At 30.6% G+C, this 24,566-nt stretch overlaps 1 protein-coding gene across 1 annotated transcript; it reads left to right on the top strand.

Annotated features, from left to right (window-relative positions):
• Positions 1-18,695: 18,695 nt before the first annotated feature.
• On the top strand, positions 18,696-20,255 carry LOC141713515 (CENP-B homolog protein 2-like). Its single transcript, XM_074516976.1, has one exon. It carries the CDS (start codon positions 18,696-18,698, stop codon positions 20,253-20,255), a length of 1,560 nt encoding a protein of 519 aa, XP_074373077.1.
• Positions 20,256-24,566: the final 4,311 nt, after the last annotated feature.

Below are 24,566 nucleotides of genomic sequence, written 5' to 3'. Positions count from 1 at the left end.
GTTAAGAAGGATACGGTTGATACCGAGATTTCCCAGTTCAATGTTCGAGCCAGGATTCCAGATTATGATTGATCGAGCTAATAGAAGTTTAATGCAGTAGTGAGAAAGTAAGGTTGTAAGAATAATTTCATATCAGTTGTAAATTAAATTCGTTGGGATTTGGTACGTTGTAATAAAAGTTAAGGTTGTGGCTTGTTTTCATACTTTAACCTGTTGCGATCCGTGGTTATGTAAAGAAGGGTCATTGCAAATAATATTTTATATACAGGTTTATATATTGAGTATGTGTTGTGGACCCCAAACTTCTGACCCGGGTTTGGAGGGCGCCACAGGTTGGTATCAGAGCTACAGGTTATAAGTCACTGAAACAAGCCTAGATTGTCGGGATTGGGTAGAGGGTTAGGATTAGGAATAGGAAATAGAGAGATAGGTCATCGTGAGGTTGAGTACGACTGTATAATAGGTTTATGATACGGTTCGTGTTGCGATTCGGGATTCTCGACTAGCGACGTGATATCCAGGCAACGGCAATGGCAGATCCTGATTTCCCTGCATCAACTGATCGTTTGGAGCTTTCCGTGTAAGGATCGTCATCTTCTCTCAGATTCGATTTGCGCCTTGTTCCTCCATCAGTATTCATAGTATCACCTTTTATTATGACAGTTATGCCTTCCCAAGTTATTCCATGCTAATTTATTACTTCTTGATATGAGACGACCTATTTAAGAAACGTCCATCTGTTTATTCTTGTTTGATTTGACATCGGTTGCGAGTGTGTGCTTTCAATTTACCCTACACCCTGTTCTATACCCCAGTTTAAAATCTGTTCTATGAAATAATTGTATTTATGAGGATGGACTTGGGAGTTGCAGTAAAAAGTGAGTATTGAGATACAAATTAAGATGAGAAGGAGTTTGGAAAGAAGATTCAGGTGTTCTGGAGGATGGCTGTTATCAGGTTACAAGAAGCTATTAGTAATTAGGCCACTCATGACTAGCTTGTGGAATGGAGTAGATAAGTATTGAAGAGAAAGAGTTAGAGGAGATTAGGGATCTAAAGATTTCTTGAAATTAGAAAATGGTGTTGTAATGATGGGATATATATTTTAACAAGATGATGCGACATTAGATGACTTGTTGACTATTGGATAGTCTGTTCCACTTAATGATTGCAAAGTGGTTAACGGGAGTACTACCAGTATGAGAGCCTTAATGTGAAGCTACGAATAAGATAACGTGCAACGACAGCGGAAGTGTTCATTGATTATAGAAAGAAATAGACCCCAATGAAGGAGAGGAGATAAATGGAAGTGAATGGACCTTTGAGTGATCGTTCTTTAACTTGGTATTTGGTCATAAGAAGGACAACAACCAACTCATATAGTGAGGACAACCAGTGGTGTGAATTTCAAAATTTTCAAAATTTTTAACAAGTTTTTTTTGAAAAAGATTTTCCTCACAAAATTTCTAAAAGCCTTTTTGAATAAAATAAGTTTTAAACCTTGGTTGTCAAGTTACTACTTGAGTTTCTTGTTTATTAAAAGACCCGGATTATTTGGAAGGATGTTGTTTCAGACTCAGTATTGTTAATTTGGAGAACGAGGTAACCTGTGATTATGAAGAAGTGGGTGCAGGTATTGTCTGATAGGATTAATAATTGAACCAGCAAACGGAGTAACTATTCATCCAATTACTGGGATTATCAGAGTTCGAAAAATTTATTGATTAAACGGAAGCCTGAGCAGGACCGAAGAAGATTGGAAAAACTTCCAGACTTTTCTAAAGGAAGAATATTATTAATAAAATGATCGTTATGTTGAATGATTCATGGTTATTCCAAATTAAAAAGAGGAAACTCAAGGTTATCTGATAAGAATGCCATTATGATCAAAATGTTAAAGTATTATACGTATAGGTGCGACGTTACAGACGCGAGACTTAACAAGTAAGAATCTACCATAATGCTTAGTTGCGAAGGCATTTTAGCATATTTCTAAAGTTGTTATGTGATAAATTGGGAAATGATCGAAAAAGCTCAAAAGATGAATACAAGTGAAATGTGGATGGTGACCAATGGTATCATTCTTGTCCTCAACATTACAGCGTATATTTCTTTTTAAATTCCTAAAAATGTATGAAATCCTTTTTCTTAATAAATTCTTTCTGATGATATCAAAACAGAGGAATTTGCATTCCTTTCAAATTTAATTGTTTCCCTCAAGTTTTGCTTTCTGTTTGGGACAAACAGTGTTATGATAAGACACTTTGTCGGAATGACGAAGAGTCGGGTGGGACGCCACCTAATCATGTGTTGTATGTCATACGGTATGAAAGACTGGCCATCTTAAGTACCAATGTGGTTGTCTCATTCATATTCAAATCATTACTTTCTCTTTCTTTTCAACTCTAAGTTTATTAAAATTGTGAATCCTTTTAGTTGTTTCATTGTACTGTTGCTCTTTGCGAGAGCTTTTCAAACAAAAGTCAACGTATTATACACTCAGCGGGAAAAGTCTCATCTACCTCTCATGCATGGAAAGGAAACAAGGGCATATGGTGAGAATTGCAAATCACTGGCCCTAGCCAGGGATGCATTAAGAGCCAAGGGAATCTACTTCAATAAGGAATACGTCTCCGAGAACGAGAATTTGCGATATGTTATTTAGAATATGGATGTGATGACGTGGAAGATTATTGCGGATACCTTATGCGTTAAAGTATTAAAAGATGTGGGAGTAACTTGATCGTATATCTCTTAAGGTTTTATTGATAAGATGAATTATCTTGTCGAATCAATAAGTTTATGACTAAAGGACTAGCAAGTTAAGAACGTGCGGCTATTGAATAAGTAAGTACCAATGGTGGAATCGATATTTCTGGCAATAAGTTGCGAAGAACTGATATCATTTGAGATAAGAGGATTTGATATTATTCTAAGGAATGGATTAATTATTCAAGTGTGATGCCCAGGTAGATCGTCGTGATGGAAGATAGTTCTGAAGACGCCAAATGAGAACATAAAGGATTTTAAAGGATAAAGGAAAGTAAAGAACTTTTTAAGAACGATTTAAGATTTCAATGACCAAAATATAAGTGCTATGGCGATTATAAATAAGAGTCAGGAGCAAACCGAACTTGAAGATTTTTCAGTCTCAAGATATGTTTCCAGATGAGTTACCAATATTTCCTTTAGATAAAGAAAATGCGTTTATAATTGATTTAGCACCTGAAATGAAACCAGTGTCTAAAGCCCGCACAGAATGGCACCAGATAAAATAAAGGAGTTACCAGAGCAACCGCAGGAGATAATTAGAAAAAAAAGCAACTGGACCTAGCGTACCCCCTAAAGTGCACCGGCACGATGTGTTAATAAGAAAGATGGAAGTGTGAGATTATGTGTTAGCGAAAGCTCAACCAGTTTACTCTTAAGAGTAGATATCTGTTACCTCGAACCAATGATTTGTTTAATTAAATGAACGAAGCAAGGTATTTTTATGAGATTGATTTAAGACTGGGTATATTACCAAGTGAAGATTGAACTTATGGACATATCAAAGATAATTTTCAGAACTCAGGACTGTGGTTATAAAATTCTAGAAATGTTAGTTGAATGAACTAATATAATAGTAATATTTAAATTTGATGAGTAGAATCTTGAAGGAGCAATTTGGATAAGATATACTTGTGTTAATTAAGAAAAACCATGCAACCTATATAATGATAGCTGAGGAGCCAAAGAAGAAAGAAGTGGTATAAAAAGTTTACCAGGTGAAAACTTTAATGGCAGGAAGTATAATTCTTAGCATAGACAGTCAGTAAGGAGGAGACAAAAAGGGGATTCAGCAGAAAAGTTTGAAGATAGTATGAATGGAGAAAGATCAGAAGCACCAACAAAAGTAAGAAGTTTTATCGTGGGCCATTTATTATCCGAAATTTGTGCAAGATCTCTTGAAAGTTGCAATATTCTGGATAAAGCTAACCAGGAAAAGCAAGAAGGTTATATGAAATGGAGAAGGGTGAAGAAAGTTTTGCGGATTTAAATGAAAGAATGGTTACTATTCTATCACTTTGAAGGTATCAGGGAGATTTGGTAGTTTATAGTGATACTTCTCGTAAGGGAATAAGATGTGTGTTGACGCAAAACAATAGAATTATTGCATATGCATCCAGACAACCGAAACCTTATGAGCAGAAGTACCCTATTCATAACCGGGAATTTAAAAGCAACGATAATATTTGTTTTGAAAGATTGGGAAATATTATAAGTATAGAGAAGGATGTGAGATATATACGGACCATAAGAGTTTGAAGTATGAACTCTCGAGGAAAAGCAAATGTAGTGGCAAGAGATGAGTAAGAAGGAGAGAGAATGAACATAGAGACTGTACTAGAGGAATTAGCTATGGAATTCTAGAAGTTGGAATTGAAAGTCAGAGTTCATGATCCAAAATGGAGTAAGAATGTATAAGTATGACTCTTCGGTAGGAATTGTTAGAGAAGATAAAGAAGTGTCAGGAAGAGGTAATGGATCGGGATATAAATCGTTTAGTAGGTGAAGAATTGTGCACGCAAAAAGGACGATCAAGGTATTCTTAGGTTTTCTTCTAGAACTTGGATTCCACCAGTGATGGAACTGAAGGATGAAATTTTATAGAAAGCTCATAATTCAAGGTATTCAATCCATTCAGGGAGTACCAAGATGTATAAAGATTTAAAGGAAAATTATTGATGGCCAGATATGAAGAGGGAAATTTCGGAATGGATTAGCAGATGTTATATACGTCAAAGAGTTAAAGTAGAGCATTAGAGACCAAGTGGATTGCTACAGCCATTGGAGGTTCCAGAGTGGAAGTGGGAGCATATCACCATGGATTTCATAGTTGGGGTTACCAAGCACAAAAACTAATCATGATACCATTTAGCTTATAGTGAATAGATTTACCATGTCAGCTCATTTTCTGTCTATAAACGAAAGATTTTCGCTCGATAAGTTGATCCATAGGTGCCTGAAGGAAATTGTAGTTCGTCATGAAATTCCTATGTCTATCGTATCTGATCGAGATCCAAGATTTAATTCGAGATTTTGGAATAGTTTTCAAGAATGTTTAGGAACAAGATTGAATATGAGTACAGATTATCACCCACAGATGAATGGTCAAAGTGAAAGAATAATCCAGAAAATAGAAGACTTATTACGTGTTTGTGCTATTGATTTCTAAGGAAATTAGGGCGAGCATTTACCTCTGATAGAATTTGCTTGCAACAACAGTTATAACGCTAGTATCGGGATGTCACCCTAAGAAGCCCTTTATAGACGCAAATACAGATCTCCAGTGTATTAAGACGGTGCAGTAGAGCGCAAAATACTTGGACCCGAATTAGTACAGCAGACAAAGGAAGTTGTTGAAGTTATCCAGAAGAGATTGATAGCCGTATCAGACCGTCAAAGGAAATAAACAGATCAATCACAGAAAGACATGGAATTCGAAGAAGGAAGCTTAGTACTACTGAAAGTATCGCAGTGGAAGGGATTAACGAGGTTTGGAAAGAAAGGAAAACCGAGCCCAAGATATGTCGGACCTTTTGAAATTTTAAAGCACGTTGGCAAAATAGCTTTCGAGTTAGCGTTACCTCCGCACATGGAGCACATTCATAATATTTTTCATGTATCGATGCTCAAAAAGTATAATCCAGACTTCGGGTATGTAATAGAATATGAGCTGATAGAACTTCAGGCAGAGTTGTTATATGTAGAGAGTCCGATAGAGATTCTAGAGGAAAGAGAGAAAGTATTAAGAAATAAAGTGATAAAGCTAGTAAGAGTATTATGGAGAAACCCAAAGGTTGAGAAGTCAACCTGGGAGTTAGAAAGTGATATAGGAGAAAAGTACTCTCATTTATTTTCTTAGGAGATTCTGAGGACAGAATCCTTTTAAGGAGGGAAGAATGTAATATCCGGGATATATCGTGTAATTATTTTTGCTAATAGATAATTATTATATGTATTCAGTATCTATTCTGTGAATTAATTGTTAAGTGTTAAATGTGTTTGAATGTTAAAAAAAATGTTATTAATTAAGTATTTCAATTTTTATATGTTCCAAATAAAATATAGATAATTGTCATATCTTCCTAATTATTTTTATGTTAATTTATGAATTTATAGGGATCATATGGATTTTATAAAATCTTTTTCCGGGTATTTAAAATCTATTTTATAAAAACGGGAACCAACCACCGTTATCCGTTTTTATGTTTTTAGAACCCGAAACTCTTCCGAGAACTCCTTCCCAACCTAATTGCAATATTTCGAGCATTTTCCGTGTTTCGACTTTTTCAATCCGGCGTACGGTTTGTCCTGCGCGGGTCCCGGCGCAATATTTTCGATACATTATTCGTTTCGGTAAATCAATAAAACTCGTATTTTTAGTAAACGGAAGCTTTTTATTAAAATATCACAATTATCACTTCGTAATACGTGTAACCAGGCGCTGAGACCAAGACCGCAGTACAAATTGTACTGATTTGGATAATTATCTCGAAAACCGATACTGTTTGGATCAGTTTTTATAAAAAAAAACGTACTGTTTTATATCCAGAATGATCCAACGGGATACTAATTTCCCGTAATTATAAATAGCTTCTACCGTATTTTATTTTGTACCGAAAATCATTTGCAAACAGTTAAATAAATAATTATTCAGAGAAATGAACCGTGTTCTTCGTAATCAAACAAAGATTTGAAGACGTTATTGGAATCCGATGGAGGCGTATGAATAGTCAAAATGAAGCTCTTGACAAGACGATTGTATCCATATCAAAATCATCGAATAAGGTTAACTATTTCTAAATTTCGTATTTTTAATTTTTCATTTTTTTTAACTTAAATTCGGGTTCTGATTTAGAGGGGTTGCTTGTATGTTTTGATGCTTGTTTAACATTCCTGGGATCACGAGGAGTGATTTGGTATATAAATTTTTTGGTTTTGATTAAGATTTGATGTAGTTCGAGTTTTTGGGTTTTGTCCAAACTTTAATTCGAATTTTTGAGTATTTCTTGGTTTTTCATTAATTCTTGGTTACATGAATAGATTGTATTCGTTCTCAACTTTATTTTGGTGTATAAAACAACCGATTTGGTTGAGAAATGAAGAAAATCGATTATCGCCGGATTTTGCTATGAATTTGGCCGGAAATCTTGCTCGTGACGATGGTTGTTGATTCTGGAGGGTGATATGAGTTCCTGAGGAGTTGAGGGTTGGATTGGGAGTGAAACCGAGCAAGAACCGTGAGTTTTGGGGTCGATTTTGGCATCACCGGAGCTCGTCGGAATCTCGACCGGAATCTGGAAATTTTCCAGAAACCGGCGAGTTACCGGCCGTGTTCTTGAGCCAGCCGCCGGTTGATCCTGTGGGGAAGATGACCCCTTTCCCCAAATCTGTTTCTGCCACCTTATTTTTAAAATAATTCAAAATTTTCTTATTTAATTCCTAAAAATTCATTTTTTTTATTCCGAAAATTATTTTTAATTCTAAAATCAATCTTAATTATTTAATTAATTAATTTTAATTGATAATTAATTATTTAATTAGTCAATTAATTTAAATATTAATTGATTAATTAATCTAATTAGTTATTAATTAACTTTAATTGATTATTTAATTAGATTTAATTATTTAAAATTGACTTAAAAATTACGAAAAATAGTTTCGAGCTTTAAAATATTATTCTAAATTATTTCCGAGGCTCGATAATTATTATAAAATTGTTTCGAAGCCAGAATTGGCCAACCGAACCCTGTTTATTAACCCGAAATTGATCCAACGACCCGTTTTAATTTTGAAAAATGATTTAAAAATCATTTTTATTTCCTGAAAGCCTGTTTATGACCCGAGGCTTCTTTATAAATGATATACCATTGATTATCTGACTTGTTATGTGTTATATGTGACTTGTTGGTTGACTGTCGGTCTATATATTCGATGATTACTTGTTTATAGCATAACTTTTAATCCGTTAATCGGATTTGGGTGAAACGAATGGTAGATAGAAGTGTATGTCGAATAGAATCATATGAGTTAAATATTGATAGATATTTATAATGCCTAGCAGAATAAGCAAGGCGTAAGAAAGGGAAGCAAGTGATCAGAAAATAGAATTGACATGTAGAAAATACAGCAAGTGATCAGAATCTAGAAGCGAGGCATAGGAGAAGCAGATGAGTGGTTGTTAAATAGAATTGTTAGACGAGTACAAGTAAAGTTGAAATCAATCCTGATAAGGCAAGTATTTCTAAACCTTTCTCGAAATATAATGCAAATATTCTCTTGTGACATACTGTTAATACCCAAAATAGTTCTGTTTTATACTGTAATACTTTGAATCCTTCATCCTTGAACCTGAGCCATATCATTTGATCTTTGAGCCGCAAGCTTTGTTTTTTGTGAACCATTTGATTTACCAGATATTAAACCACACAAATACGATGTTATTCCACAAATATATAACCATCATATACCAAACACTGAAATAAAATTATTTAAACATACATAAACTTTTATACTCAACCATACCTTGTGATATCAAAGTACTAAAACCTTGTAAAAAAACATTATTCATCTAATACCCGATTATCCTACAGGCTGGAGGCCACTTCTTTTATAAACTTTGACATACCATTTTTGGTATCCATGAATTTTCACCATGTTCTTATACAAATGTTTTATTGCTATTGATTATGATTCAGTTTTATTGAATTATACTGTTTATCATATTGAACTGCTTTAGAATTGGATAGTTTTCTTTGTGTAGACCAGATTCGTGGTCAGACCATATCGATGGTCAAGTTAGGCCAATGTGTGCCTTGGATCCAGTAGTTAGAGCAGTGTTGTGTGCTTTACTCGGGGTTAGTGCGTGACTGATCAGCAGCCTAACCTTGGTTTTAAAAACTTAAAATGGTTATCCAATTCTATTGGTTGTTTAACAAGAAACTTGATTCCTCTGAATCACCTCGTTTATTATTGTTTAACCTCAGTTATTGATAATATGACTTGCTGAGCTAGATAGCTCACTCTTGCGAATCTTTTTATGTATTCTACAGTTAAGAAGGATACGGTTGATACCGAGATTTCCCAGTTCAATGTTCGAGCCAGGATTCCAGATTATGATTGATCGAGCTAATAGAAGTTTAATGCAGTAGTGAGATAGTAAGGTTGTAAGAATAATTTCATATCAGTTGTAAATTAAATTCGTTGGGATTTGGTACGTTGTAATAAAAGTTAAGGTTGTGGCTTGTTTTCATACTTTAACATGTTGCGATCCGTGGTTATGTAAAGAAGGGTCATTGCAAATAATATTTTATATACAGGTTTATATATTGAGTATGTGTTGTGGACCTCAAACTTCTGACCCGGGTTTGGAGGGGGCCACATTAAAGCACTTTGATCATGTGCTAATTGAGTTTGTGTATAGGGCCGCAAATTGTGTGGCTCATCTGCTTGCAAAAACTACGCATTTTACGTTTGACCGAGGAGAGTGGCATGTCACTCTTCCTAAATCTCTAAATCATATACCGACTCTGATCTTGTTTGAGTAATGCAAGTACGCTTTGTTAAAAAAAAGTAGAATAAAATTCTTACCCATAAATTTATATAAGCTTTTATTTTATGTATGGTTATATTTGGCCAATTTCTGGTAACAAAAATAAAAAAATTAATATTTACAATCAATATTATTAAAATTGTATAGTGTTTAAGTTATTTATATTTAAATTTATTATTATAATCAATTAACATAGTTAATGAATTTAACTAAATTCATTTGAGATGCTCCAACGCGAGACATTCAAAAGCGGGTATATATTACATTACTGGCGTGAAATAATTTAATTGATAAATCTATATAATATAAGGTTTACTTTCATTTAACAATTTAGGAACAAATTTTATATCTCTAACCATTTTCATTTTATTTATAAGCTAATTTCTATATATTAATAATGCGTCTACAAACGAAATCTAAGTATCTTAATACGTAAATAATTTGAACGTATGTCTGTGTTTTAAAATATGGACTTTGTAACATAAATATATTTTGGTTGATAGGAAATAGACAAGCCAGTAAACAATTTAATCCCAGGGATGATGCAATTCAATTTTAACTTTAGTTGTATATAATATAAGCTAAAATTTAATTCTTCAAATGCGAAGGTGATATAATAACTTTACACAATTATAAATAATTATAATCTCAACGGTGGTAATCTTTTCAAGAATTTTATTATTCAGTCGCTTTAAGTACATGATACTAATAGTTTAATCCAAATAGTGTGGTCAAACACGTGTTATCTGAGATGATTGCATCATAACTTCATTGAAATTTGGTGTGAAGCATGCTTTCTTGTACTGAAATATACGGGCGCACCCGTATTACATATTTTAGGCAGAGACATGTTTAAAAATAATATTTTGGAAAATTAGAAAAAATACACACTTGAGCATTAACTAATATATTTATTAGAATATTTAAATTGTTCAAGTGGGGTTATTAAGCATTAATATGGTGAAAACTAAAGTATTAAGTAAGCCGGCCTAATTGCATCTCTCAGTTGTGCATCCGAATATTAATTATGGTGAGAACAGATGTAAATTTTACTTTATATTTTAAATGATTTTATATAAAAGTTAAATATTTGTATATATCATATTTTAATAATTTAAGTTAATTAATAATAAATTAATTTAATAAAATGGACTAACACTACACTCTAGATTATTAAATTTTGTACTTTATATCATAAAACATTAACATTTTATATTTATAAGTTTAAATATTAATATTTACATATAGAATAATAAATTACATACTTACTTTAAAATTTTTAGTATCTCACAAAGTAACATAACGTTTTTATGTTTATTAATTTGAAAGAAGAATAATAAAAAATATATAATTAATTTTTTTATATAAATATTAATAAAACCGGTCTATACTGGTACGGTCTTTATTTTCCGGTCCGTTTCGGCTCGGTTCGACATAGGATAGATCACGGGACGGTTCCGTTGGTTTTTGATAAAATCGAAATGGCATGTTTTAGGTTTTTAATTTTAAAAATTGCAATAGCTTAATTGGTTTCATTTTAAAAAAATTCGATTTGGGTCTGGTTATAAAATCAGAAAAGATACGGAAGATATATTAATAGAACTGTTAATTTAAAAAAACTCGTGAAATGTAATATTACGTTAGAGTCAAATTATATTTCGAAGTTTTAAGTTAGCAGCTAAATGAAGTCATGACATAGTTTGATTTGATATCAATGTCCATGGACAATATGCACTGTACAGTTCGAAAATTGGAGAAACAACTTTAAACGAAATCATTCCAAAATACGGTTTATCTACTATGTTCTCGGTGGTACATAGTAATATAATATGATTAATAAATTGTAAAAATTTTATTGGTGAGAATTTTTATATATATAGAGGATTTATCATTATTAATGAGTTTTTTAGGTTATAAACACATCATCAATTACTAACTTTTAGCACATGCACGTGGGTACATACTAAAAAAAACTATTTCAAAAATAGTCTAAAACCATTCCTACGGACGAACATCTTTGCTGTCATATTCTACTTTTATATACATATAAACTCTGATGCAGTATAGTACACAAAGTGAGAATAATATTTTACTTGCATATAATAAAAAAAATAGATGAAAAAGAGAACAGAATAATATTTTACTTGCATATAATAAAAAAAATAGATGAAAAAGAGAACAGAGATGAAGATCGAGGAGTCTTGTTGGATTGAAATTACAAATTTGAATCTTAGATATCTAAGAGCAATTTCAAGTGGGATCTTATACATGCTCTTTAATTAAAATTTGAGAAAATTACAATAAAAATCAACTTCAACAATCTCCTTATCCCTCCTCAAAGTGTCAGGAGCTCTAAAACTCTTCTCAATTGTAAGGAATATTTTTTGCCTCCTCTTTCACTTTTATATTAGCATATATTGGAATGATGTGAAGTTCAATAGCAATTTTTTATACTATTACATTCAATTTAACGGAAAATTGATTTAAAAAAACATATAGAGATGATTAATGAGGAGACTTATTGAAATGAAAATATAAATTTGAATTTAAAATAGTTAAGAGTCTATATAACAATAATATTTATTAAAAAAATGGTAAATGACTCCTGAAATTGCTCTAATAGCCTATATAAAAATATATTTTACAAGGAACATAGAAATTAACTCTTGGAGTTTGCTCTAAATGGAGAGATAACACAAGAAGCAGATGTGCAAACTGCAAACCTTTTTTATTAATTACTTAACTAATCTGATGCAAATTGGAATTGGACGAGAACGATTTTGATAATCTATGGACAAGGCGAGGGCACCGAAAATATCTATAATAAATTTATTCTTGAAATTTATCAAGACATTACTTAATTAAAAAAAATCAAATAGATAAATAAAAAATAAAGTATTATTTCAACTAATAATCGGTTATGTCTTTTATTTTCGGTTTCAGATAGATTTTATTTGGTACAATTTTTGTCGGACTCGATTAAAAAGCTTGAGTTCGAGTTCGACCGAGTTTTTAATTTCAAACTCGAAGTTCGGCTCGTAAACAAATTCGGTAAGCTCGAGTTTCGCTCGAAAGATGGAATCGATTTCACTAAATATTGATAAAATTTCAAAATATGATCGGTTCGACTTGAATTCGATTCAATTAAATTTATGAAAAATAATTATAATATTGAATATTTATATAAAAATATATTTATAATAAAAAAATAAAATAATTGAGACTCGACAAAGTTTACATATCTTACGAATAAGAGTAATATGAATATGAAGCTCAATTTAATGAAGAATTTGAATAACAATTTAAATAATTTACGAGTCTGAGACATGGTTACTTTTAAACAGTCTAACCCCTTTATCTCTTCTATATATAATAGGAGAATAAGAGTATAATTTCATGAGATTAAAAAATTTCATTGAAAAAACTAAATTACCCTTATTTTTAATATTTATATAAAAGATATGGTTTGTGGGAATCGAACTCAAGTTATTTCATTCAACTATACAACCTATTACCACTACACCATATTGTCACATGTGTTTTTTATCATACATATAATATGTAACTGTGCTAAATGAATATTTTATTTACAAAGATACTTACCTGAATTCCGCAAAAAAAAAGGATAGTTAGTTGAATATTTGTATAGTTAATTTTAAAAAATTGAATTCCAGATATAAAATTAGGCATAGTACATAAATGAATTATTATCTTATTTATTAATCGTTTTTTAGTTTGAAAATATATCTCATATATTTTTAACATATTTTTTATTATAAAAAGTAATTAAAATTTACATATATAATTTTTAAAAAAATATTGAATATAGAATCACTTATATATAAATAATCTATATTGGTTTTACATATTTAGATAAGTTCGAATTATAATGAGTCAATGTATTTTAGAACGTGGCTCATTGTTCAAACAATACTCAAAATTTGACTACATGATCCGGCCGAAAAACATCTTCACATTCTATGTTTAGTAAATTTAAATTACAAGTTCGGCGAGAATATCTTACCAATAATGTGAAATTTTTTAATATCTTATGTTAATATAAATTAATGTGTTTAAGGTCTTTATAGGATCAAGTCAATTATTATTTATATTAAAATTACAAACTTCACTAGTAACGCATTATTATTTTTGGGATTTCACAATTTTAAGAATATTTGAAATTTGAAATGAGATCTCACTAGATTTGTTAAAACTACGATTATATATTAAATCGATTTATTTTTCATTTTCTCTTTTAAAAAAACTAACTTTTTAAAATGGATTCTTTTAGATCAACAATATTCATTGATCAAGATAATATTGTACAAATATTTTGAATTATTTTAATATTTTAAATTATTCAAATAAAATTTATATAAATATTATATTGTAGCATTTGATTCAATTTATTTTATATTATTTAAGGAAAAAATATATATTGTTCAATAATTTGAAGAAATTAACCAGTTTACCTGATATTTATAAAACTTTATCGAACTGAAATTTTTTAATTTTAGAAGAATAGTATAAAATGTTATCAAATTATTATACGAAGAAATATTAGAGTCGTAATGAAAGAAACTTCAAAACGGTTTAAATAACGATATAAATACAATTTTTCTTTCAAATTCTTAAAAAAATCATGAATATCAATAATAAGTCTTAAAAATATATAATTCATTTTTATGTTACAACCATGATTGATACCCGGTTGTATAAAAAATAGATATGGATTGTTTGTCGGTGATAATGTGAATACCATATATAAATTATAACAATTTATTTTTTTACATAATTTGAATTTAATATTTATATTATGATTGCAAGTTATTCTGACTTCAGTTATGCATTTTTTATCTTTTTAAATTGAGTAAATTAATTGTAAGTTAGCAGTTAACTCAGTAATAATATAGAGCAGTATATACAGTTTATTTAAATAAAATTCAAGATTTTAGTCAACTCTGTATTCAACATGTATGTTAATTTGTAATTTTGTATTTGTAAACATACTAACGGAATTCTACAGATTAAGTTTAATTGTTTCGTTTTAAACGTACACTTACTACCATGTTTATATTCATTCATTAAATATAAAATAACGGGTAAGAAAAATATAATATAATAATAGTTGAGGGGATATTCACTCATTGAAGTGAGGGAGCATTGGAAGCTCCTAATGTTATAGAGGGGGACATGAAGCTTGTTGAAGAGAAATTTTATCTTCATTTCTTCAAAATTTGACTCAAGAGCCTATATACTGATATTGTTGGAGTTGCTCTACAAACATTATAATTGCATGATGCATAAAAAAAACTCTAGAAAATGATCCGTGCCTCGCACGGGTTATTATGCTAGTTATTATATATATAATAGAGCAACTAGGGGGGTTGAATGAGACATTTTTTTCACTTAAAATTATTACATTACCCCTCGTTAATAAATACAAACAATTGTTAAATTTAATATCATGTATTAATTACACCCAAATCATTATTACTCTTTATTAAAATATACAAATAATTATCATATTTATCAATATATGTTAATTACACCTAACTCATTAATATTAATAATTTTATATGTTACCTTTTATTATTAAATATTAACTACCTATAATTAGATATTTAAAATTAATAATATTTGCCAATATATATATACTAAATTCCTATTTTTTTTAAAACTGCATATGAAATAAATTTATTTTTAACTAAATAACAATTTAGTGCATCAAGCATTAAATTCAAAAAAAATATATGAGATATTCTTTTTGTATACTAATAAAAGAGTGGGTTATGAAGTGGTTTTATAATAAAGTCGAGATTCTTATTATATGATCAAATCGAATATAAACTAATATTGGTTTGTAGATTTTGAAAATATATTATAAATTATTAAAATATTAAGTTTATTACGATTGCAACAATATTTTACAATAGTAAGGTTAATCATATTTATTACATTAACCGGTTTTAAAAAAACCAGAGGTATAAGTAAAAGATTTATAAGATTACTGTAGTGTTACAAAAATCGACAATTTTCGCCGATAAATCGCTGTAGGCAACCAAACGATATTATGGAGGCATCTTGGCAAAGAGATCCGATAGAACGAGACAAATCGAGACATCTCCCAAGTCCAGCCACCCTATTTTTTATAAACATTAATCCCCGAAAAATAGCCACATTCATACGAATTACGCTCTACTATTTCAGTAACCTCTGATTTCGTGTTGTTACGAAATTCTCCCTATAACATCTGGCGCTAGAAGGAGGGATTAATTATTCGACGGAGGAACGGATAATTTATTCAAAATTTAGGGGTTTGGATTTTATTAACACATAAATTCATAAATAATTATCGGGGTTTCAACGGTGTTAAAATCATTACAGCTCGCGACCAAAAAAAATTTGATGATTAAAGCGCACATATGAAGCTTTGTTGCGGGACCAACATGGCACAAAACGAATTGAGAAGAAAAATGAAGTGGAAGGAGTTAAAGCTTGCAGCGGCAGAGAAATACCTTGGCGAGGATTAATAAAAGGCCCGTATGGATTTGATACAACATGCTATTTGCACAACACGACCTCGAACATCAGCTCACCGAAAATTAGAAAAGGTAAGCTTTCTTTTAATTCTCAGTTTAATTCTTCTGCAAAATTATCATAGTATGGGATGCACGTATAAATTATGTTTTCTTTTTATATTTTTATAGAAAATATTGATGCGTGCGAGTAATATATTACTGTGATTGTAAAATTAGTGCGAAACCTTAATTTAAGGATATTCGTGTATTTTCGAAAATATCGTACGATATATTTATTTTGAAGATTTGTGAATAATTTAGAAGATCGTACGAGATGCATCTTTCTAAAAAATACTTATCTATGTGAGATGCATAATTTTAAATAAAAGTGTTTTACGAAAAAACATTATTTTAGAGAAAAAATATATATCGCGACATTTATAAAATGACATATTTATTCTTGCGTTTGAATTGCGTTCAAAATATTTTTCATATAACATCGCGATAATACGTATATGTCCAAAAATATTTCAAACTTGCAAACTGAAATTGTCAAATAGGGTAACCTCGACAAACTGTAAGTCCTCCAATGCTACACACTTAAGTAAAAAAGTCAGCGATTCTCTGGATTATACAAGGCCTTACTCCCTCAGGAGAACAAGGGTAAAACTTATATTATTCAAAGATCTTACTCTCGAAAGGGGAGTATAGGATACTCTATTTTATTGAAGGTCCCATCAACTAAATTGGGGGATCAAACAAAAATACATCCTTATGAGGAGTCAACGATACTTGAACAGTGTGCACGCCAATTTGGGCTATATTTAAAACGCTAAGGTCCTAACTTGACAATAAAAACCGCAATGGATTTCAAAAAAATATTACTTATACTCGCACTTTTGAAAACCTTGGCAAAAAATATATCCTACATTGGTTCTCGCATGATGTCATACCCTCACTCGCATACGGATTATTAGCACTGTAGTACTTCATATAATTTATTGATCTATTATTTTCAGTTTTTTTCAGCGACTCAAAAAATTTGAAAGCTTGAAAAATGTTTAGTTCTCCACTGCAGCAAACTACACTGAATAACTGGGGGCTAGTTGTTATGCCATAATTTGGCATAGTCCAAATATCTAATATTATTAATTATTAATTTCGATTAATAATTAATTACTTATTGCCCAAGAATACCCTCTCCTTGAAACGAGGAAGAATCAATCACAATCAATTAATTACGGAAAATATCTCGAAACGATATCTTTCAAATCAAGAAAGATATCACAACGTTCAGATTAAACCAAATAAAACTGGTAATTAACACATTAATAAAATTTATTCCTAAAGTCTCTCAGGGATAGGCCCGAATTTCACAAAACTGCGTACACTTGATGCAATATAAATTGGTATGCAGACCTCTTGGCAAAGAAATCCGATACAATGAGACAAATCGAGACACCTCCCAAGTCCAATCATCCTATTTTTTATAAACCTTAATCCCCGAAAAATAGTCACATTCATACAAACTACGCTCTACTATTTCAGCAACCTCCGATTTCGTGTTGTTACGAATTTCTCCCAACAACAAGTTGTAATTATTTCCATTGGAAATGTGTGCAATCATTTGCGTTATATTTTGATCATATATTTCGATTTCATTGCCGAACATTCAATTCATTTTGTGAGAAAACACGTTGATTACGTCATCGATCTCAATCTCATAAAGGGAAGTATTTAGTTAATCGATCTATCAAGAAATAACATGGATATATTATCAATAATTACAGTTAAAATAATATCAATTCATATAATATAGAGTATGGTCGTGCATTGCACGAATTATAGCACTAGTTTACATCACATATTGTCATTTGTCAAATAAGAGAAAAAAGAACAGGAAGGCGAAGCAACACACTCACAAACAAAAAAACAATCATTGAGATAATCTATACGGATTATATAAATAATAAAAGTAATTTCAATAATTGTTCGTAAAAGAAAATATGTTTCATTTATACATTGTAAATCATATTTTTGTAAATACACTTTTTGAAACAAAATTGACAGGATGAAAATTCCAAAATATATATATATATATACAGTTAAACCTCTTTAAAGTAATACCCTTGGGACCGGGAAAAAATATTACTTTACCGAATTTATTACTTTATCGATATAATAATATTTTATTACTTTATCGATAAAGTAATATTTTATTACTTTACCGAATTTTTATGTTTACGTGGTACAGTATAATATATAATGTACGTATAAAAACTAGAATTAATCACATGCAATGTATTTGATCTAAAATTACTTTTATTATGATTACTTATATCCAAAAACTAGATGCATGCATATTAAAATTGCACCAGATCAGTACATAAAGGTAACATGTGTTGTGTACGTTGTATTGAAACTCAACCATCTAATATTTATTGTAATTCTTAAATAAAAATACATGAAGAGACACCATAATATTAATGATAAGACTTTGTGATTAACTATATAAAATGATAGAATGGTACACTACAGACACATACAATATCAACTTTGTTTTATAGTATACACCAATGTCTTCGCATCATCTAAAAGGAGTGAAAAAATCAGCAATCACAGATAAGATAAGGAGTGCTATTTGTGAATATAAAAAGGAGAATCCAGGTGTAAGCCAGAAAGATTTACAAGCATGGGTACATCAAAAATATGACTTAGATATCAGTCAATCAACTATATCAAACACACTCAAGAGAGCCTCGGAATACTTGTCCGACGAGAGGAAACAAAGTGATGTCAAAAAACACAAATCAGCAAAATATCCAGAGTTAGAGAAAGTTTTGTTTGAGTGGTTTCTTCAAAGGCAAGATAAAGTTAATATGTCTGGAGAAATCATTCAAGAAAAAGGAAAGGAGCTAATGAAGAAAATGTATGGGGAAAGTAATTCCGATTTTAGCTTTTCCAGTGGATGGTTAGAACGTTTCAAGGCAAGATATGGAATCAAATCTTATCGGCGTTTTGGTGAAAGTGGTTCAGTGATGATGGAGAACATTGAAAATGCATTGCCAGGCATCCGATCAAAATTGGATCAATTTCAGTTGAAAGATATTTATAACATGGATGAAACGGGATTATTCTATCGACTTGAAGCTGACCATTCACTAGCTACCAAACAGCTAGAGGGCCGCAAAAAAGATAAAGAGAGAATCACTGTAGTTGTGTGTTGCAACGGTGATGGGTCTGACAAAGTTCCACTTTGGATCATTGGTAAGTACGCCAATCCTAGGTGCTTTAAAAATGTGAATATAAACAATCTTAATTGTGTGTATCGTTTTAACAAGAAGGCTTGGATGACTGGCTTGCTTTTTCAAGAATTTGTTACTTGGTTTGATAGTAAAATGAATGGCAGGAAGGTACTTTTGATTGTTGACAATTGTCCTGCTCATCCAAAAATAGTTGAAGGCTTGAGAAATACAGAGTTGTTCTTTCTACCTCCTAACACAACATCTAAGATTCAACCATGCGATGCTGGAATTATTCGAGCATTTAAAGTTCACTATCGGCGTCGTCTATATTCTAGCATGTTGCAAAGTCTTGAAGTTAATGCAACAAATCCTGAAAAAGTTAATATCTTGAATGCTATTAGTTTTGCTAACATGGCTTGGAATATTGATGTGAAAACAACCACAATTGCAAATTGTTTTCGGCATTGCAAGATTCGTTCAGAAGAAAATGATGAACAAGAACTTGGAGAAATAAATGAAGGTGTCGAAGGATTAAATGAAGTTATCTCTAATTTACGATATAGGAATGTGATGGATGTCGAGCATCTCTTAAACTATCCAAACGAGAATGATGCGGTTATGGAATCACCTACGGATGAAGAAATCATTGAGTCGATAATGAGCACTGATGAAGGGACTGATCCTGAACCCGACGATAGCAATGTCATCCCAAGCGTGTCATCAAAGGAAGCATTTCAAGCACTCACCACTTTGAACAATTACTTGTTACAACACGAACAAAACATACCAGGAGTTATTTTTGCTTTACATAAAGTCAAGGACGAGATTAATTTTGGCTTTGGTGGAAAGAAGAAACAAGCTACAATAGATTCATATTTTAATAAGAATTAAATTTTGTAATCATATACATTATACAGTATATATATATATATATATAATTATGGAATTATTACTTTACATATTACTTGGGCCCTTAATGACTTTTGAATTTTTTATTATCTTATGCTTTTAGCGAGAATATTACTTTACAACATTGGCCCAAGTTGGGACCGATGAAAATTATTACTTAAGCGAGGTTATTACTTTATGGGATATTACTTAATCGAGGTTTAACTGTATATATATATATATATATTTAGTATTTTTTTCAAAATAAAAGAGAGTTACGGGGGGAGGTGAAAGGGTGCAAACATGAATTCATATGTATGGTGGTCCAATAAAATACTTCGTTTTTATGGTGAGAAAGAAGGGTTTAGCAAAGAATGTGTGCACGACATTATCACGTGCACACATGATTTAAAATGGAAATCGCGTATTGTAATGCTAAGAAAAATGAAGATCACATACATTTTGTGAATGGAAATGAAAACATATCAACATTCGAATTGTTATGCACACATGGGGTTGCACCTTTGCCGTTAAACATCCCAATCAATAAAACACGCAAAGCTCCAAAATAGGACTCGGGGCAGTTAATTGTGTACTTTGGACTGATTGAGGTCACCAATTTAATTTCGAGAAATTGAGGACCTAAAATTAATGCAAGTAGAGGGTGCTTGGTGGTTTGTACACGTGTCATACCGGTAGAGCATCTTAATATATAACATCGTATTTTATATTGTGCTCGTTTGGGTTATCTTAGACAACACAATTTATGATTTAAAATTAAAAATATCACATATATCATGACTTATAAATCATTTTAATGTTTGAATACTTTTATGTACAAATTACTTAAAAGTTGATAATGTGTTTGATAAATCGGTAAATCATAACTTATAAGCTATGTTCTACAAATTATCAATTTTACTAATTAATCACCTAATTACTCATTTCAATATGCTTTGCTGATTGATTTTATAATCCAATTAATTACTACATTTTTTCTTAAATTAATATATTTAGTTTAATAAATTAATTATTTTAGAATTTTAAAAAACATCCGACCGATTAATTGTTATTGTACATGGTTTTGCAAGTTTGACTGGTTTATAAGTTTGGCCATGCTACAGTTTTCATTATTATGGAACTAGAATTTACTATCATTATAGGCTTGTAGCTGCGGAGAACACATTTGGTCCAGCTATTAGTCCTCATTGGTGGGGGTACTACAACCTAGTCCAAGTATGAAACTTCTTTGGGCCTGATCAATGTGAAGTGGCCCAAATGAATAAAGTCTGTAAACGCACCTGCTTAAATGCGGACTAATCTAAATCCATACCTACAAATTCTTTGTCAGACTCCGTGTTCTAAAAAACGGTTTAAACGGAAAAGTTATCGTTACCAAGGCATAACAGAGTAAAAAACGCCTAACTTTTAAAACAAAATCTGGCCAGCGTAACTTACGACTTACGATGTTAAATCGAAGCAAACAAAAAGAGTGAGGGTTATAGAAGTTATACAAGTGTTTGGATAAGTCATAATTTTTTAAATTTAAATGAATTAAATAAATAATTTTTAAATATAATTCTTATATTTTAAGTTAGATTAACATTAAAAACAATTAAAACTAAAATTGATAAAAACGAAAAATATAAAATAAATTGAAAAAAAAGTACGTCGTTACTAACATTCAACTTATCAGCTTATAAATTAAAATTTATAAATCGGATCGACAAATACTCATTAATAAATTGTTACGGGTTTATAAGTTAATGACGGTGACTTGTCAGATTTGACAAAACAGGCTCATAATGGGATTATGTAACATGTATAACCTTTACAACTAACAAATCATGGTAGGCCCAATACCAGAAAGGGTTTGAGATTTGGTTAAAAGCTAACTGGTGTAGCTAGCATCAGTTTGATATAAGCATTCATGTCTTATTTATCAAGCAAAACATGCTTTATTTTTATTATTTGACCTACATACTCGAGACAGCCCATATCTTGAAGCAATCTTTGGTTGCATACAAAATCTTGAATCAGTTAAGTTAGTTAGGTGAATATACATTAAAATATGAAAGTAGCGAAATGGTAAGATTTTTAGATATTGTTGGTTTGCCCAACTTCTACCATACGTCTATAAAAATCAATTTGCAACTTTGCTATTAACTCCCAGCTCCAGATTTCCTTCTTTTTTTGTCGATGTATGCACGATTCTATTATAATATGATCTTTGTCGATGTACACATGATTCTATTGAGGCATAGGATAAATCTTGCAGATGGTACGAGACACTTTTGCGCACTAGCATTGTTTAAAAATCTTTTATTACCGTGTGAGATTTTCGTAAAGAAAAATCTTGTAAACAGTAGGAGAAATTTTTACACATTATTAATAGTGACTTTTGTTTAGAAATATTTTATTATTAAAATGTCCGTTAGGATAAATGTTGCCGTAGTACAAGACACTTTGCACATTAACATTGACATTTGTTTGGAATTTTTTATCGACTTATAAATTTGGGTATTTTGCAGGTACGAGTAAAAGTTTTACAACCAGTTATGCATTTTAACAAGTAGGTTATGATGTCAAAATCACCGGGCTGTTGCGTATGTAATATCGTTCTGTGATGTGTAGAATTTAGAAATGTTGAACTGCATGGAATGGACAAAGTACCGGCCCAACAAGGAGGCATCAATGCTATATGCATGAATGAACTATCATGTAGCAAAACAAGATGGCTGGTTCCTTCAATCGTATTCTAGTTGGTCGTTAACATTAATACACGCATATAAATTTACAGCTTAAACCAGAATTTTAAACACAAATTTATACATACGGATATATGGGGTTGGATTTATAAGCAAGGAAGGAAACACAATTGAGTTTTTTCTAGGGTCACATCTTACTACGGGCATGTTCGGTAGACCCGATAATTTTGGACACGATACGACACGAAAATTTAGTGTTTGTGTTTGCATTTTTAGTACACGACGCGAAAGTACACGAACACGAAAGTACACAGTCAAGATTTAGTGTCGGTTTTGTGTTTAACCTTCGAGTACACGACACAATACGAAGTATACGACATAAATAAATATATAATTAAATTTTAATATTTTTATAAATATATAGAATTATAATAAATATATGCATATTTATTTTAAAAATATTATTTGATTTCATTATATTGTATAAAATTGAGATCTAAATATATATTTTTCATATATTTCATAATTTTTTCACCTAAAAAATTTATATTTTAATTTATATTAATATGAAATTTAATATAAATTAATATTCAATTAACACGACATACACGACACGAAACGCCACGAAACGAAAGTACACGAACACGAATGTACACGAATGCTAAACATGTCGGTTTTGTGTTTGACATTCAAGTACACGAAACACGAAAATACACGACACGAAAGTATACGAGACGAACGAATTGCCGGGTCTAATGTTCGGCTAGTCTGTAAAAAGTGACTTATTCACTTGTAAGTCCGTAAATATTTATCGACGATGAATGTTTGTCGATTCAATTTATAAGTTATCAGCTTATAAGCTGATAAATTGAATGTTGGTAACGACGTATTTTTCTCAACTTATTTTGAATTTTGGTTTTTTATCAATTTTAGTTTTAAATATATATTTTTAAATGTTAATCAAATTTAAAATTCACGAATTAAGATATTTATATTTAAAACATTATTTATTTTTATTTATTTAAGTAATTTTTTTGACTTCTAAGTAAATTATCTAAACACTTATATAACTTATAAATATTCATCTGCTTATCACTTATAAGTGAATTATTTATTTTAAATTATAAATTACTTATTTTCAAATTTTTGAAACGGAAACCGTAGCTATACTTTTTAATAAAAATAAACTCTGAGAAAATCTTAGAAGAAAAAGCAAAGAGTCGGAACTTGGGTATCATGGCGAAAATAATATTCTCATAAAAATCAAGACTGAAATTTCGATATATAATTATTTTGTTTATTATTCAAGAAAAACCGGGCACTCACTTATTGCTCAATTTTTAACTACTTCTATTTTAGGTTGCCCCATCAATTCATTACATTTTAAAATTTTATTTGGATAATAGAATTTTAATAATAATAATAAATTTATTAAAATTAAATAATATATTGTATCATATTTGAAATATGTGTATTAGAATTGTATTTAACTATATAAATAAAATTGAAATAATAAAAATAAATGTGATATCTCGAACTCCTCCCCTAAGGTCACCTCAAAATGTCAAAATCTGATTCTAAGCATGGGTTACATCTGATAAAAATT

This window comes from Apium graveolens, chromosome 1, assembly GCF_009905375.1.
Source record: "Apium graveolens cultivar Ventura chromosome 1, ASM990537v1, whole genome shotgun sequence".
In the NCBI taxonomy this organism is placed as follows: Eukaryota; Viridiplantae; Streptophyta; class Magnoliopsida; order Apiales; family Apiaceae; genus Apium; species Apium graveolens.
The sequence above is the reverse complement of the archived record's forward strand: the minus strand, read 5'-3'. Positions and strand labels throughout refer to the sequence as shown.